Consider the following 18,456-nt stretch of genomic DNA (forward strand, 5'->3'; position numbering starts at 1 on the left):
TCATTTTAGGTGAGGAAGACCCAACATATTTTACATATGATCAATTTTCATATCAAGCTGTTTATTGCTTCAATCAGGGGAGCTGGAAATGTTTGACACTTTGTTCAAGCTCCTGTCCCTTCAATTCAGAGAAGGCATTGTTGAAACCTTTAACCTTAATAATAAGTCAGATGCACAAAATGGCACATGTATCTGGCATTTGTTTGCAGTGGCAAGAGGTCCTGGGGTGCTCATACTCCTTTCCTCTCTCTGAAATAAACAAATAAATATTTGATAACAAATGTAGGAGTTTACTATCTTACTCAGTAGTGGCTCATTTTCAGTCATTACTCCTTGAGGCTTACACTTTAGTTATACAGGGCCAAAAGAATACCTGGATTAACCGCAGAAACAGTACAGCACTAATTTAAGCAAAACACTTTGCAAATGTCCCAATCTCCTGTTTGATGACATCTGGGCATCTAATGAGTAGCAGGTCAAAATAGACAAGAGTCCCTACTATCAAAAGCATTTAGTCTAGCAAGGAAAACAGGCATGTACACAAGTCTTGAGAGACTTGTAAAAGCTGCATTAGCAGAAAGGGAGGTTTCATTCTCTTGGGTAATAAAGGTGAGGGTAAGGGACCTGAGTGAGGGATGGAAGAAGAAAGAGGCAGTTTTTCCATAGACAAAGTGGAAATATATTCCAGGTGTGAAAGAAGCATGACAAAGAAGCTAGACTGTAGGGAATTGGGCAGAGAGGAAGCGCACAATACTCAGCTCTGAGACCAGCCCATGAATGGCTAAGCATGTGTGTTGGGCTTTTATCTTCTTTACTGGGGAGTCACAGAAGGATTTAGAATAGAGGGATGAGTTGGGTAGATCTGGATTCATGAAAGATGTTTCTGGCATAGATAGTAGGAGAGTCCATAAGGTAGCAAGTCAATAAACATCTTTTCTGTTCCTTTAACCATGAATAATAAACAAGTGAACTACCACCAGTTAAACTTCCATCCTGGGCTCAAGAGATGGTTTAGCACTTATGGTGCTTGCTTGCGAAGTCTAAGGACCCAAGTTGGATTCCCCAGAACCTACATAAGCCAGGTATACAAAGTGGTAAATGTGGCTGGAGTTCATTTGCAGTGACTAGAGGCTTTGGCTCTGCACCCAGTCTCTCCCCCCGGCTAGAGGTTCTGGTGCCACATCCATCCCTCCGCTCCCCACCAAACAAATCAACTTCCATTCTGTAAGTATTACACAAAACATTGAAGGGTGCCAAGTAGATCTTTAAGTCCTCAAGTAGGGACATATTTCTTCTTTCTTTTAAAAAATTTCCAACTGGGTGTGATGGCACATGCCTTTAATTCCAAGGCTGAGATAGGAGGATCACTGTGAGATTGAGGCCACTTGCAACACATAGTGAATTCCAGGTCAACTTGGGGTAGAGTGAGACCCTATCTTGAAAAACTTGAAACAACAACAAAGAAACATAATCTTTCCACTCCTAGTATCAGAAACAAAGACTGAAGTGACTGGTAGAAACAGTGTATTTGCTCACAAAGGGCAATGCTATCAGAGAAGCAAACAAGGACCTGGCCTCTTTTATGTTGGTGCAAGGGATCAAGCCCAGGGCCTTGTGCATGATACCTGTGTGTTCTACCACTGAGTCACACCCCCATACCACTGGGTTCTTTAAGAACACCTCCTAGGGCTGGAGAGATGGCTTAGTGGTTAAGCACTTGCCTGTGAAGCCTAAGGACCCCGGTTCGAGGCTCGGTTCCCCAGGTCCCACGTTAGCCAGATGCACAAGGGGGCGCACGCATCTGGAGTTCGTTTGCAGAGGCTGGAAGCCCTGGCGCGCCCATTCTCTCTCTCTCCCTCTATCTGTCTTTCTCTCTGTGTCTGTCGCTCTCAAATAAATAAATAAAAAATTAAAAAAAAAAAAAGAACACCTCCTAATGTGAGACAGCACAGTGATTTATCAAGCCAGTGCTCAAGGTTGGTGAGCCCATAAATGCATAAAGGGTTAAAAATTCATTGATAGAAGCAACGTGACAGAGTAAAAAAGAGATCCAGCTCTGATACAGCTCTACAGCTGAGTGGTCAACTATGTGATTTTGACCAAATCACTCTTAAGACCTCATTTTATAAAATAAGATGGTAGACCAGATGTTTAAAGTCTTTTTTGGGTTTGACATTCTTTTTTTTTTTTGAGGTAGGGTCTCACTCTAGCCCAGGCTAACCTGGAATTCACTATAAAGTCTCAGGGTGGCCTCGAACTCATGGCGATCCTCCTACCTCTGCCTCCTGAGTGCTGGGATTAAAGGCGTGCGCCACCACGCCCGGCTTGGGTTTGACATTCTTTAACCCTAATTTTTGATTGCACAGGAGTGTCTCTTTCTTTTTTAAAAAATGATTTTTATTTATTTATTTGAGAGAGAGAGAGGGAGAGAGAGAAAGAGAGAGAGAAAGGCAGATAGAGAGAGAATGGGCACTAAGGCATCTCTCCAGCCCAGGAGTCTCTTCTCTGCATGTATAAAGAAATTCATAGCTGGGTGTGGTGACACATGTCTTTAATCCTAGCACTTGGGAGGCACAGATAGGAGGACTGCTATGAGTTTGAGGTCACCCTGCCTGAGATTACATAGTGAATTCCAGGTCAACCTGAGCTAGACTGAAAAACCTAAATAAATAAATAAATAAATAAAGCAAGAGGCCCTGGTATGACCATTCATATTCTCTCTCTTATAAATATATATATATATTTTTTTCTTCTTTTTTTGGCTTTTTGAGGTAGGGTCTCATTCTGGTCCAGGCTGACCTGGAATTAGCTATGGAGTCTCAGGGTGGCCTTGAACTTTTGGCAATACTCCTATCTCTGCCTCCCGAGTGCTGGGATTAAAGGTGTACGCCACCATGCCTGGCTCTAAATATATATTTTTTAAAGTTAAGTTAAAGAAGTTGTTTGAAGTCACAAAACTAGAAAGAAAATGGTGGAATTGGAATTAGAACCCATCAATTACTAAAAGCCTGAGTTACACAGCCTAATGCCTTTCTCTACTCTCATTACTTCTCTCAATCTTAGGGTCGCTTAGAACACTTCCTTTCCATAGTGTCTAAAAGAATCACATTGAGGGCCGGGCGTGGTGGCGCACGCCTTTAATCCCAGCACTCGGGAGGCAGAGGTAGGAGGATCACTGTGAGTTCGAGGCCACCCTGAGACTACATAGTGAATTCCAGGACAGCCTGAGCTAGAGTGAAACCCTACCTCAAAAAAAACCAAAAAAAAAAATAAATTAAATAAATAAATAAATTAATTAAAAAAAAATAAAAGAATCACATTGAGAGATGAGTAGACAAACACAAACTGAGTCCTAGCTATCTCACTAGCCTGAGAGACTTCAGAAGAACTTCATGGCTTTAGTCAGAGAATGAAATGTAGGCTGTATCTTTCACATTGCCTTCAGACCTAGGGATTTGTCAGTTCACAGTAACTGCATGGTCCTTGATATCATTTGTAAGATGCATAAGGCAACCTTTGATTTAGAAAGTCAAAGAAGATAGAAGAGAAAGAAAAATTTCAAATCATTACCTTTCTTTTAGTTGATACCAAGTACTAACTTACCTCAATGTCTGTATCTTTATCTTCTCATAGATATAAAGATGAAAGGGAAATACAACACAAGCAACAAACATACCTTGATATCGTTGTCTATTCCTCCAGAGATAATCTGGTCACTTGTGTCATTGAAGGTCACAGCTAACACCTGGTATGTATTCTGAAATGTCTGGATGGCAGCTTTCTTCCGGATGTCCCAAAGCTAAAGCAGAGAACAGGTCATCTATCAGTAACATCACTCTAAGAAGTTATTTTAGAGCTTGCCTCTAAGATTAAATACTTTGTAGACATGAACACATCTCTAACAGGACTGTATCCTGACCCCCAGTACTGCTCTTAGATGAATATCCATGAGAAATGAAAACAGATGTTCAAAACAGAACTTGCTTATTAATGTATACTGTAGCATTACTCAAGGTAGTTAAAGTGGAAGCAACCCAAACAGCCATCAAATGACGAACAGATCAACAAAATTTGTGATGTATGTATCCATACAATGGTATATTTACCTATAAGAAGGAATCTAGCCATGTAGCTCACACTTGTAATTCCCTCCTCCCACAAAAGGAGCCCCTCCTCCAAATCTGGTATTTATTCATGTTACCACCTGGAGGGACTTAGAATTTCAAAGTAGGAGATAGACACAAAAGGCCACATACTGTCTGATATAGTGCTTGCTCTAAGCATTATCAGGTTCCATGACACCATTTCTACATCAAAAACATATACAAGGGCTGGAAAGACGGCTTAAGTATTAAGTTGCTTGCCTGTGAAGCCTAAGAACCTAGGTTTGACTCTCCAGGTCCCATATAAGCCAGATGCACAAGGTGGCTGGCGCATGCATTTGAAGTTTGTTTGTAGTGGCTAGAAGCCGTAGCACGCCCATTTTTTCTGTCTCAAATAAAAAAACAAAACAAGGGCTGGAGAGATGGCTTAGCGGTTAAGCGCTTGCCTGTGAAGCCTAAGGACCCTGGTTCGAGGCTCGGTTCCCCAGGTCCCACGTTAGCCAGATGCACAAGGGGGCGCATGTGTCTGGAGTTCGTTTGCAGAGGCTGGAAGCCCTGGCGCGCCCATTCTCTCTCTCTCCCCCTCTATCTGTCTTTCTCTCTGTGTCTGTCGCTCTCAAATAAAAAAAAAAAAAATTAAAAAAACAAAACAAAACAAAACAAAAACAGGGGCTGGAGAGATGACTTAGTGGTTAAGGCGCTTGCCTGCAAAGCCAAAGGACCTCAATTTGATTCCCCAGCACCCATGTAAGTCAGATGCACAAGGTGGCACATGCATCTGGAGTTCCTTTGCAATGGCTGGAAGCCCTGGCATACTCATTCTTTCTCTTCCTCCCTCTTTCCTTCTCTCAAATAAATAAACAAAAATAAAATATTAAAAATTTATTTAAAAAACATATAGCTGGGCATGGTGGTGCACGCCTTTAATCCCAGCACTCAGGAGGCAGAGGTAGGAGGATCACCATGATTTAAAGGCCACCCTGAGCTACAGTGAAACTCTACCTCAAAGGCCCTCCCTCCCAGCCCCCCAAAAGCAAACAAACAAAACCAAACATATAAAGTAGCTAAGCATGTGACTTAGACCTGTTATATCAATTTAGGAGGTTGAGGCAAGAGGACTGCTGTGAGTTCCAGGACAGCTTGGGATATAGAGTTAAACGCAGTTTCAAGCACAACAGAACAAAATAACAAGGATGTTTAGTGAATGATGTTTTTTTTTTCCCCTCTGAGGCAGAACCTCACTCTAGCCCAGGTTGGCCACTTTGCTCCTCCTACCCTAGAGTGCTGGGACTAAAGGTGTATGCCATTGCACCTGGCATTACATGGGTACTGGGGAATGGAACCTAAGCCCTTAGGCTTTGTAGGTAAGTACCTTAATTGCTGAACCATCTCACCAGCCCTGAATTAATTTTTTTAGCTTTGTTTTATCAAATAGGGTCTCTTGTAGCCCACAATGGCCTGGAACATGATTCATAGCTGATGGCCCTGAACTTCTGATACTATTCTTTCCAAATGCTGGCTTCACAAGTATGTACCACACCTGACTATGAAAAAAAAAAAATGTGTGTGTGTGTGCGCATACATGTGTATATATGCAATTTTTTTTTTTTTTTTAATGTAGGGTTTCACTCTAACCCAGGCAGACTCAGAATTCACTAAGTAGTCTCAGGTTGGCCTTGAACTCATGGCAATCCTCCTACCTCAGCCTCCTGAGTGCTGGGATTAAAGGTGTGCACCACCACAACCAGCATGACTAGGAATATTTTTTGAGACAGGGTCATGCTATACAGCCCAGGCTGGACTCAACTTTGAGATCTTCCTTGTCCAACTATATTTATTAAAATGTACAGAAGAGGCAAACCAGGGACAAAAGGCAGGTTAGCAGTTTCCAAGGTCTGAAATATAGGTAAAAGTGGAAAATGACTGTTTTATAGATTTTCTTTTTTAATTTACTTGAGAGAAAGAGATAGAGAAATAGGCAGGTAGAAGAGGAGGAAAAGGAAAGGGGGGGAGGAGGGGATGGGTGTGCCAGGGCCTCTAACCATTGCAACAAACTTCAGATGCATGCACCCCCTTATGCATCTGGCTTATGTGGGTCCTGGGGAACTGAACCTGGATTCTTTAGCTTTGCAGGCAAGCACCTTGACAGCTAAGTCATCTCTACAGCCCTCTTTTAATTTTAATTTATTATTTTTTTTCTGAGGTAACGTCACCCTCTTGTCCAGGCTGACCTGGAATTCACTATGTAGTCTCAGGGTGGCCTAGAACTCATAGCGATCCTCCTGCCTCTGCTCCAGAGTGGTGGGATTAAAGGCGTGCGCCACCACGTCTGGCTAGGAGTACATTTTCTTTTGAGTTGGAGAGATAACTTAGCAGTTAAGGCACTTGCCTGAGAAGCCTAAGGACCCATGTTTGACTCTCCAGATCCCACATAAACCAGACACACAAAGGTGAGGCAAGTGCAAGGTCACAAATGCCCATAGGTGGTACAAATGTTTGGTGCCAATCTGTCTTTAACCTAAAAGGTATGGTAAGCCACTTAAAGTTTGACTAAAGTAGTTTAGAATTTTAGTCCTCAATAACCCTTCTTTTTTCTTTCTTTTGGTTTTTCGAGGTAGAGTCTCACTCTAGCCCAGGCTGACCTGGAATTCACTAGGTAGTCTCAGGGTGGCCTCAAACTCATGGTGATCTTCCTACCCCTGCCTCCCGAGTGCTGGGATTCAAGGTGTGTGCCATCATGCCCGGCAACTCAATAACTATTCTTTAAAAAAATATATTTATTTACTTACTTATTTGACGGGGGGGCGGGCAGGCAGGTAGAGAGAAAAAATGGGATCGTTCAGGTCTCTAGGTGCTGCAAACAAACTCCAGACATATGTGCCACTGTGTGTATCTGGCTTATGTGGGTTCTGAGGAATCAAATGTGGGTCCTTTGGCTTTGTAGGGAAGGACCTTAATTACTAAGCCATCTCTCCAGCTCTCATTCATTTATTTATTTATTTTTTTCCCCCTTTGGTTTTTTTTTTGAGGTAGGGTCTCACTCTAGCCCAGGCTGACCTGGAATTCACTAAGGAGCCTCAGGGTGGCCTCAAACTCATGGCAATCCTCCTACCTCTGCCTCCCGAGTGCTAGGATTAAAGGCGTGCGCCACCACGCCTGGCTCATTCATTTTTTTTTTAAAATATTTTTAATTTATTTATTAGAGAGAGAAAGAGAAAGAATGGGCATGCTAGGGCCTCTAGCCACTGCAAACAAACTCCAGGCAACATGAGCCTCCATGTGCATCTGGCTTATGTGGGTTCTAGAGAATTAAACCTGGTTCCTTAGGCTTTGTAGACAAGTGCTTTAACTGTTGAGTCATCTCTCCAGCCCAGTAACCATTCCTTATTAAAAACTTTTTGTTTAATTTATTTTATTTGAGAGAGGGAGAATGGTGTGCCAGGGCCTTCAGCTGCTGCAAATGAACTCTTGATGCATGAGCAACCTTGTGCATCTGGCTCACATGGGTGCTAGAGAATGGAACCTGGGTCCTTTGGCTTTGGAGGCAAATGACTTAACCACAAAACCTCTCCAGCCCCATTTTAAAATAGATTTTTAAATTTTCAAATAACTATATATAGAAACGATGACGGTTAAATTTACCATGTCTTTTCAGTTCTACTCAGAGTTTCTTGAGTATAACTGCCATGGCACTTCTGAAAATGACAGGAATATTATTTCCCTCCACCTGGATTTGCCTGATGTTTCCTCACGATAAGGCGTTTGGAAGCAATATCCAGAGATGATATTATATCTTCACTATACCCTACCAAATGGCTTACAATTACTAATTGCACATTACTAATAATGTTCAATTTGATCATCTGCTAAGGAATTTCTTTGTTTTATTTTTTCAAAGTAGAGTTTCACACCAGCCCAGGCTGACCTAGAACTCATGGAGATCCTCCTACCTCTGCCTCCTGAGTGCTGAGATTAAAGGTGTGTGCCACCATGCCCAGCCTGCTGAGGAATTTCTATACATGATGTTCTAGGTTCATCTTAAAGTACTTTCCCTGCCCAGGCCTGACATAGCTTTAGTTCTGTTTACTGGAAAATAGTATCTAAGGAACAAAACATAAAGCCAGGATATAGCTCACCAGTAGAGTACTTAACTAGGCAGGCATGAGGTGCTGGGTTTGAATCCCAGGAAAAGACCATGTTATTGCTGCTAAACCTTCTCAAATGATATATGGACAATCAAATAATGTAAGCATAATTCAGCACATATATAGCTATACATGCTCACATTTATGTTTACTTTTTGAGGTGTTTGTCATGTATGTGAGTGTAGGTGTGCCATGCATGTATGTGTGGAGACCAGACGACAACTTTCAAGTGTTGTCTTTCTTGCCTCAATCTAGCCCAGGCTTACCGAGGACTTAATCTGCAGTTCTAGGGTGGCCTCAGACTCACAGAAATCTTCCTACCTCTGCCTCCCAAGTACTGGGATTAAAGTTGTGTGACACCATGATACCTGGCTTATTCTGGATATTTTTTTAAAAAAATATTTATTGAAATAGAGAGGGAGAGAGACACAATGAGAGAATGGGTATGGCAGGTCCTCTAGCCAATGCAAACAAACTCCAGATGCATGTGTCATCTTGTGCTTCTGCGTTACGTGGGCCTTAGGGAATCAAACTTGGGTCTTTTGGCTTTGTGGGCAAGTGCCTTAATTGCTAAGCCATCTGGTTTTTCAAGGTAGGGTCTCATTCGAGGCCAGGCTGACCTGGAATCCACTACATAGTCTCAGGGTAACTTTGAATTCAGTGATCCACCCGCCTCTGCCTTCCCAGTGCTGGGATTAAAGGCGTGCGCTACCATGTCTGGCTGATCCTGGGTATTTTTGTTGTTTTTTTGAGGCAGGGTCCCACTCTGGTCCAGGCTGACCTGGAATTAACTACGCAGTCTCACAGCAGCCTTGAACTCACAGCAATCCTCCTACCTCTGCCTCCCGAGTGCTGAAATTAAAGGCATGTGCCACCATGCCCAGCTTGATCCTGGGTATTTTTTTTTAACAGGTTCTTTAGGTGCTCCTAATATACAGACAACTTGGAAACCACTGGACTAAATCTGCATTCCCATTCTGGGCTACTGAGACCATTTACTATGCTTCTTATACACTTGCAGGTTTATAATAACCTTGTATGACTTTTTTTTTTTTTTGTTTTTTTTGAGGTTGAGTTTCACTCTGGTCCAGGCTGACCTGGAATTAACTCTGTAGTCTCAGGGTGGCCTTGAACTCACGGCGATTCTCCTACCTCTGCCTCCCGAGTGCTGGGATTAAAGGCGTGCGCCACCACGCCTGGCTCTTTGTATGACATTTTTATTACTACTACTGTTCTTAAGATTAAGAAAAAGCAAATTGCCCAGGGTCACACAATTAATAGCTGAGCCAAGAATAAAATCCACATGGTCTATCTCAAGTACCAATTTATTCTATGGTTCTAACAATTCTGTGGGGATAATTTTTAAGTGCCTGTTTTGAGAAGTAAATGCTATAGCTAAATTGTGCAGAGGAGGGCACGACACTGGTGGGAAGACAAGATGGAGCTCATTTTATGTCACCTCAAATTACAACACAGAAGGATAATACCCACCTTAACTGTACCATCATCACTGCCAGTGCAGACCAGCTGGGGGCCCCTCCTGGCTGGGTAGCAGGAATTCACAAAGGAAGTATGTCCTTTCAGCCTTTTAACCCTCTCGCCTGTTTCACTATCCCACACCGCCACAGTTTTATCTGTTGATGCTGAGAACAGCATACTAAAAGGTAAGAGGAAAAACACAAATTAGACCAATTACAATCCATCTTTTACACTCACCAAATTCTTCTAAATCACCTGTTGTGTTCTGAGAGTTTAGTGCTTGATGCTAGAATGCCCTATACCACCTTTGGTAATCCCACCATGTCCAGATTCAGTATAATATCAACACCATGCAGTTAAAAGTTTCTGAGTCCCCATGATACATGACACAACTAATATAGCAGTTTTATAATTTTTTCTTTCATGTGACACATACACATGTATTAAAAAAACCAGTTTTTGTTTTATTTTGGAAAATGAATTCTAAGTTATAATTGCTCTTATAATGCTTTTTTTTTCTTTGAAACAGGTCCTCACAAAGTTGGGTGTAGTGGAACACACCTTTAAACCAGCACTCAGGAGGCTGAGGTGGGAGGATCACTGTGAGTTCGAGGCCAGCCTGGGCTACATGGAGACCATACTTTGAAAAAAACAAAAAAGAAACAGGGCCTCACAATGTAACCCAGGCTGGTCTTGAGCTTGAGATCCTCCTGTCTCAGCCTCCCAAGTGCTGGGATTACAGATGCATGCTATCATGCTTGCTATATTGCCTTTTTTTATTTTGTTTTGGTTTTGAAGTAGGGTCTCACTCTAGCCCAGGTGGACCTGTAATTCACTATGTAGTCTCAGGGTGGCCTTGAACTTAAGGTGATCCTACCTCTGCCTCCTGAGTGCTGGGATTAAAGGCATGCGCCACCATGCCTGGCTATATTACTTTCTTTTAACTTAAAATGTACACAATGCTGGGGTCAGGGATATGGCTCAGTAGGTAGATTACTTGCCAAACAAGAAAAAGGACCTGAATTTGGATCCGTAGAGTCCTTATAAAAGCCTGATACAGGGGGTTAAAAAATGGCTCAGCAGTTAAACACACCTGTTTGTAAAGCCTGACTGCCAGAGTTCAAGTCCCCTATACTCACATAAAGCCAGATGCAAAAAGTGGCACATGTGTTTAGAATTCATTTGCAGTGGCAAGAGGTCCTAAAAATGCCCATTTTCCTCTCTTCCCCTTCTCTCTCTCTCTCTACACACACACAAAATCCTGGGGCTGGAGAGGTGGCTTAGTGGTTAAGTGCTTGCCTGTGAAGCCTAAGGACCCCAGTTCGAGGCTGTATTCTCCAGGACCCACGATAGGCAGATGCTCAGGGTCGCACACATCTGGAGTTTATTTGCAGTGGCTGGAAGCCTTGGTGCACCCATTCTCTCTCTCTGCCTCTTTCTCTGTTTGTTGCTCTCAAATAAATAAAAACAAACGATAACAACAAAAAAGTCCTGACAGCGTAGTGGGTATCTGTAATCCCAGTCTGCAAAATGGGAAGAGACAAGGGAATCTTCAGGAACTTATAGGCCATTAGCAGGGTGAACTCTGCCCCAAACAAGGTGGAAGGAGAGGACCAACATCTAAGGTTGTCCTCTGATCTCCATATGTGTGCATGCACACACACAAATGTTTACAGTCTCAAAAGTTGATGGGAACACTGTAAGAGTTTCAAGATCAGAAATATAAAAATAATCCCAGTTACCCGGGAGCCAAAGAAGAATGATTGTAAGTTCAAAGCCAGTCTGGGAAACTTAGCAAGATTCAGTTTCAAAATGAAATATAGAAAATGGTCTGGAGAGATGGCTTAGTGGTTAAGCGCTTGCCTGTGAAGCCTAAGGACCCTGGTTCAAGGCTCGATTCCCCAGGACCCACGTTAGCCAGATGCACAAGGGGGCGCACGTGTCTGGAGTTTGTTTGCAGTGGGTGGAGGCCCTGGTGTACCCATTCTCTCTCTCTGTTGCTCTCCAAAAAAAAAAAAAAAAAAAAGAAAAAAGAAAGAAAGAAAATGGTCTGGAGATAGAGCTGGAATGCTTATCTACGAAGCATACTCTGGGTTCAATTACTAGTGACATTAAAAAAAAAGTTATCAATAAAAAGTTGAATATGGGGCTGGAGGGATGGCTTAGTGGTTAAGGCATTTGCTTGCAAAGCAAAAGGACCCAGGTTCGATTCCCCAGGACCCACGTTAGCCAGATGCACAAGGTGGTGCATGCATCTGGAGTTCATTTGCAGTGGCTGGAGGCCCTGCCATGCCTATTCTCTCTCTCTTCCTGTTTCTTTCTGTCAAGTAAATAAATAATAAAATATTTTTTTAAAAAAATTGACTATGGGGCTAGGGAGAAGTATGCTTAGAAAGCCTAACAACCAGAGTTTGATTCTCCAGTACCTAGATAAAGCCAGATGCACATAGTGGCACATGCATCTGGAGTCCATTTGCAGTGGCTAGAGGCCCTGGCATGCCATTCTCTGTCTCTCTTCTATCTGTCTGCTGGCAAATCAATTTAAAAAATTATACATGTATGTGATATATATAAGCAAAAGTTGGGCTAGGGCTGGAGAGAGAGCTCAACTGTTAAGGTGCTTGTCTGCAAAGCCTAAGGACCCATGTTTGATTCCCCCAGGGCCCACATAAGCCAGATGCACAAAATGGTGCATGTGGCTGGAGCCTGTTGGCAGCGGCTGGAGGCCCTGGTGCAACCATTCTTTTTATCTGCCTCTTTCTCTCTCTCTCTCAAAAACAAAAAACAAAAACAACAACAACAAAAAGACAAAGTTGGGCTAGAGAGATGACCCATGTAAGCTAGATGCACATGGTCTAGAGTTTCTTTGCAGCAGCTGAAGGCCCTAGCGCACCCATTCTGTCTCTATTTGCCTCTCTCTCTCTCTCAAATAAAATTCAAAAAAAAAAAAATTAAAATTAAAGTTAAACATACATGCACACAAAATAGGACAACACATAAAGGAAAAAAAATGTTTGAAGAAACAAGTAAAGCAATCAATATTCTTCACATTAAGTAAAAATGGAATTAAGTTGGACTGGGGAAATAGTTTAGTGGTTAAGGCGTTTGCCTGCAAAGCCTGAGGACTCCAGTTTGATTTCCCAGGACCCATGTAAGTCAGGTGCCCAAGGGGAAGCATGCATTAGAGTTCACTGGCAGTGGCTAGAGGCTCTGGCATGCCCATTGCCTCTATTTGCCTGCCCCTCCCCCCTCAAATAAATTTAAAAAAAATTTTAAAAATGGAATTAGCTTGCCATCACCAAATTTGTGTCTTATTTATACATATACCAAAATTATGTTATTTTGTTTGTTTGAGGAGGGGTCTCTCTCTAGCCCAGGCTGACCTGAAAGTCACCATGCTGTCTCAAGCTGACCTCAAACTCACAGAAATTCTCCAAATTCAGCCTCCTGTGTACTGGGATTAAAGGTGTGCAACACCACGTCCAGCCTAAAACTATAACTTTTTTTTGTTTGTTTTCAAGATAGGGTCTTGCTCTAGCGCAGGCCAACCTGAAATTCACTATGTAGTCTCAGGGTGGCTGTGAAATCACAGCGATCCTCCTACCTCTGCCTCCCTAGTGCTGGGATTAAAGGTGTGCGCCACCACGACCGGCCTAAAACTGTAATTTTTTTTCTTTTTCTTTTTCTTTTTTTTTGAGGTAGTCTCGCTCTAGCCCAGGCCAACCTGGAATTTACTATGTAGTCTCAGGGTGGCTGTGAAATCACGGCAATCCTTCTACTTCTGCCTTCCTAGTACAGGGATTAAAGGCATGCGCCACCACACCTGGACTAAAACTGTAATTTTTTTTCTTTTTCTTTTTCTTTTTTTTTTTTGAGGTAGTCTCGCTCTAGTCGAGGATAACCTGGAATTCACTACATAGTCTCAGGGTGGTCTGGGACTCATGGCAATCTTCTTACCTCTGCCTCCCGAGTGCTGGGATTAAAGGCGTGCACCACCACACCCAACTTAAAAATGTAATTTTAAAGTTTATGATATTGAGACTGGATGACTATGGTTAAGGGGGAAAAAAAAAATCAGCAGACAACAGAGGTAGAGGATCACTGTGAGTTCATGGTCAGCCTGAGACTACATAATGAATTCCAAGTCAGCCTGGGTTGGCCTTGACCTCAAGGTGATCCTTGTACCTCTGTCTGGAGTTAAAAGTGTATGCCATTATGCCTAGAAGTTTTTTTACTTTTATTTATTTTATTTTTATTTTTTTGCTTGTTTTTTTTTTAATTTTTTTTTGTGCATTTATTTATTTATTTATTTGAGAGTGACAGAGAGGGAGAGAAAGAGACAGATAGAGAGAGAATGGGCACGTCAGGGCTTCCAGCCACTGCAAATGAACTCCAGACATGTGCGCCCCCTTGTGCATCTGGCTAACGTGGGTCCTGGGGAATCGAGCCTCGAACTGTGGTCCTTAGGCTTCACAGGCAAGCGTTTAACCGCTAAGCCATTTCTCTAGCCCATTGCTTGGTTTTTTGAGGTAGGGTCTCACTCTAGCCCAGGCTGACCTGAAATTCAGTATGGAGTCTCAGGGTGGCCTCGACCTCACAGTGATCCTCCTACCTCTGCCTCCCAAGTGTTGGGATTAAAGGCGTGCGCCACCATGCCCAGCTTATTTTTATTTTTTTATTTTTGGTTTTTCGAGGTAGGGTCTTACTCTGGCTCAGGCTGACCTGGAATTCACTATGTAGTCTCAGGGTGGCCTCGAACTCTCGGAGATCCTCCTACCTCTGCCTCCTGAGTGCTGGGATTAAAGGCGTCCGCCACCACACCCGGCTTTATTTTTAATATTTTATTTATTTATTTGTAAGGACAGAGATGGAGGGGGAGGGGGGAGGGAGAATGAATAGTTGTACCAGGGCCTCTAACCACTGCAATCAAACTCCAGATGCATGCACTACTTTGTGCATCTGGGCTTATGTGGGTACTGAGGAATTGGATCCAAGTTGTTAAGCATTGCAGGCAAATGCCTTAACTATTGAGCTATCTCTTCAGCTCCAGTTTCTTTTCTTAAATATTGTTTGTTTGTTTACAAGCACAGACAGAGATATAAGAGAGATATAGAATAGGACCTCTAGCTGCTGCAAATGAGCTCCAGATGCATGTGTCACTTTGTGCATCTGGCTTTACTTGGGTAGTGGGAATTAAACTCAGGTCATTAGCTTTGCAGGCAAGCACCTTAACTATTAAGCAATCTCTCTAGTCCTTATTTTTTTTTAAAAATATTTTATTTATTTATTATTAGGGAAAGAGGCAGAGCAAGGGTGGGGGAATATAAATGGGCTTGCCAGGGCTTTCAGCCAAGTAAAAAGCAATTCTTTCTCTTTCCAGTCTGGAAGGTGGAGGGAGACCAAGAAGATCCCCCTTACATAGGCAAGGTGAAAAGAGGGTAAATGGGTTAGAGCTGTAGCAGTTTTTGACTACAAGAACTGCTGTGAAAGGCAGAAGATGCTAAGAATCAGTATAAGGAGCTGAAGACATGGCTGAGTGGTTAAATATGCTTGTATTCAAAGCCTGATAGCCTGGGTTTGATTTCCCAATACCAAAGTGAGGTCAGATGCTTAAGTGGCGTATGTATCTGGAGTTCATTTGCAGTGGCAGGAGGCTCTGGCATGGCTATATTCTCTCTCAAATAAATATTTAGAGAAAGAAGAATCAGTATGAGAAGTGGGTGTCATTCCATCATGTAGACTACTCACCTGCCATCTGTGTTATAATGCAGTTCCATCACTGCTCCACTGTGTCCCTTCAATGTGGCATAGTTATCACAGTCACCATAGACATTCCACAACACTGTTAGGAAACAGAGTTTCTGTATTACTAGACACATGAAAACACTTTACTGACAGCTGGAGAGATGGCTCAGTGGCTAAAGGTGTTTGCCTGCAAAGCCTGCTGCGCAAGCTCAATTCCATAGCTGCCCACATTCAGGGGAATGGGCATTCGTTTGCAGTGGCAGGAAACCCTGGTGTACTTAGACACATGTACAAATAAATAAAATTTTAAAAAGGAATCTTTAGTCCCAGCACTTGGGAGACTGAGGTAGGAGGATCACTACTATGAGTTTCAATATCAGCTTGGGCTAGAGTGAGACCCTGCCTTGATGAAACCAAAAATTGAAAGAAAACACATTACTGGTTATAGAAAGGTTGCTTGCAAATTAACTAGAACAGCATTTCTGAAATTATACTCTTATGGAACTATTAGCTTTACTCATTAAATCAATTTTCTTGATATTACAAACAGTAAGACTTTTTACAACTTATATGGGGGTTGGGGGAGAGGACTAGAGAGATTGCCTAATAGTTAAGGTGTTTGCCTCCAAAGCTTCATGACCCTGGTACACCCACTTCTATCTGTCTCTCTTCTCTTTATCTCTCACTGCTTGTAATAAATTTATAATTAACCTTTTCATTCATTCATTCATATATGTATACACACACACACACTCACTCTTAAGTTGGGACTATTTCAAATATAGGTATTCCTGATTAGTAGTTGAGAATCTGGTACTAATCATCCTATTGAATAGGGAGATTATGTAAATGAGTTACCACTTTAAGATCCCATCCTTCCTTCTTGTACACTAGATTCTAGGTGAGAGAGTAGCCTAATGCTTTTGGAAGTAGAAAAGTTCTTTCCTCCTAACTTCCTGTTGAAGTTAGATTACTCACTTGCTAAGTCAATGAGATTTTCCTCCAAGAAGTATTTCTTCAGTTGGGCTTGGTTGTACAGGCTTGTAATCCAAGCTACTTGGGAGGCTGGCAGGATGATTGTAACTTCAAGTCCTATCTATTGGGGAGAGTAAATTCAAGGCCAGCCTGAGTAACTTAGCCAAACCTTTCCTTCAAAGTAAAAAAAAGGGTTGGCAATAGGGCTGAGTTGGCAGACTGCCTGAGTAGCCTGCACCTAGCCATGGGTTAGATCCCAAGCACTGCATATAAAACTGACTGTTGTGGCACATGTCTATGATCCCAGCACTGGGAAGGAGGCAGGAAAATCAGAAATTCAAGGTTATTGTTGAATAGCCAATGTGAGGCCAGACTGGGATACATGAGACTCTGTCTCAAAGAAATAAAGAAAACAAAAAGAGCTATAGAAATGGCTCAGTGGTTAAAGATGCTCGTTTACAAAGATGTATAGGTCAGGGTTCAACTAGCCAGTACCCACATAAAGCCAGATGCCAAGTGGAGCATGCACCTGGAGTTCGTTTGCAGTGACTGGAGACCCTTACACACCTCTTTCTCTTTCCTTGCAAATAAATAAATATGTAAAATATAGCTGTGAGTTTGAGGCCACCCTGAGATTACAGTGAATTCCAGGTCAGTCTGGGCTAGTCCTCAAAAAACCAAATAAATAAAATAAAAAATATATATAAAAAGAAGAAAAAAGAGCTGTAGCTGTAGCCCAGTGATAAGAGTAATTGCCTATATGTTTGAGCCCCTGGGTTTGATCCTGTGGTGGTTTGAATGTAAATGGCCCCATAGACTCAGATGTTTTTGATTAAGAGCTTATAAGCTTCCTACTTAAGTCTCTAGTAGGCAGAGCCGTGTCATTGGAGGTGGATTTTGAGTCCAGCCCTAAGAGGTGTGTAGAGAGCTAGTTTGACCTCTGGCTGTTCATGCTTGCCGTTGCTGGTTTTTCTCTCTCTGCTATGGATGTATGGAAGTGAACCAGCTTCTTCCACTTTTTTGGAACTTCCCTTGGAATCTGTAAGTATGAAATAAACCCTTTTCTCCCAACAACTGCTTTTGGTTGGGTGTCTGTCCCAGCAATGAGAAGGTAACTGCAGCAGATCCTTAGCCACACAAAAAGGAAAAAATACCCTCTGACTAGAGCAACATACTTTCCAATCAGTAAAACAGTTCCTTCCTTTTGTATTTTCCCTATGGACCCTGAGTTCTATTCCCAGAGACTACTCAGCATTTTACTGACCTAATTTTAGCCTGTTGTCTATGAAGTTTAACTTGAAAATTTAGACCACACCTTCTGTGATACTAAATGTTAAAAAAACAAAACAAACAAACAAACAAAAAAAACACCTTATTTGAAAGGAAACAATTATTAGATTCCAGAATTGTGCCTTACAGATGAGGCGGTCAAATCCTGCAGATGCTAAGGTGGATCCGTTGGGGTGAAACTTGCAGCAGTATACTTCTCCTTCATGTCCTGAGAGCAACATGATTGGGGCTTGAAGAGACGAACACCTTGGGGGACCCTAAACAAAAGAAAAGTATGAGATAGGCACTGTATGGAGACATGCAAAGGAAGCTGTAAAACTGGAGTGGGGCAGAGGAGAAAGAAAAAAAACAAGGCAAATAAATGAGCGGATTTGATTTGAGTTAGCTAATGTTTAGCTCATACCTCCAACTAGACACTGTCCTGGCCATTCTAGTATATGCCTTTTATACTATACTAACTCTTTCTCATTCAGCATTCATTCCATAGCCTTCTTCCTCGAACTCTCGTGATTCTCCTGTCTCCCAAGTGCTGGGATTACAGGGCTTTGTGCCATCATGCCTGACTCACAGCCAACTTCTGGCCGCTCAATTATGTCAAACTAACTTCTTTTATTTATTATTTTTGATTTTTCTTTTTAAAATATTTTACTTATTTGAGAGCGAGAAAGAGGGAGAGGGAGAGAATGGATGTTCCAAGGCTTCTAGCCACTGCAAATGAA

The 18,456-nt window shown here is 42.2% G+C and overlaps 1 protein-coding gene across 1 annotated transcript in view; it reads right to left on the reverse strand.

The window, feature by feature from the left end:
• Snrnp40 (small nuclear ribonucleoprotein U5 subunit 40) overlaps positions 1-18,456 on the reverse strand; it is a 44,259-nt gene that overhangs the window by 21,783 nt on the left and 4,020 nt on the right. Inside the window, exons 2-5 of the mRNA XM_004665179.3 lie at positions 17,865-17,994; positions 15,476-15,569; positions 9,740-9,905; positions 3,677-3,799 (exon numbers count right to left, since the gene is read on the reverse strand). Coding sequence (XP_004665236.1) covers positions 3,677-3,799; positions 9,740-9,905; positions 15,476-15,569; positions 17,865-17,994 — 513 coding nt within the window. The remainder of the gene's footprint in view (positions 1-3,676; positions 3,800-9,739; positions 9,906-15,475; positions 15,570-17,864; positions 17,995-18,456) is intronic.

Source organism: Jaculus jaculus, chromosome 5 (genome assembly GCF_020740685.1).
Source record: "Jaculus jaculus isolate mJacJac1 chromosome 5, mJacJac1.mat.Y.cur, whole genome shotgun sequence".
Lineage (NCBI taxonomy): Eukaryota > Metazoa > Chordata > Mammalia > Rodentia > Dipodidae > Jaculus > Jaculus jaculus.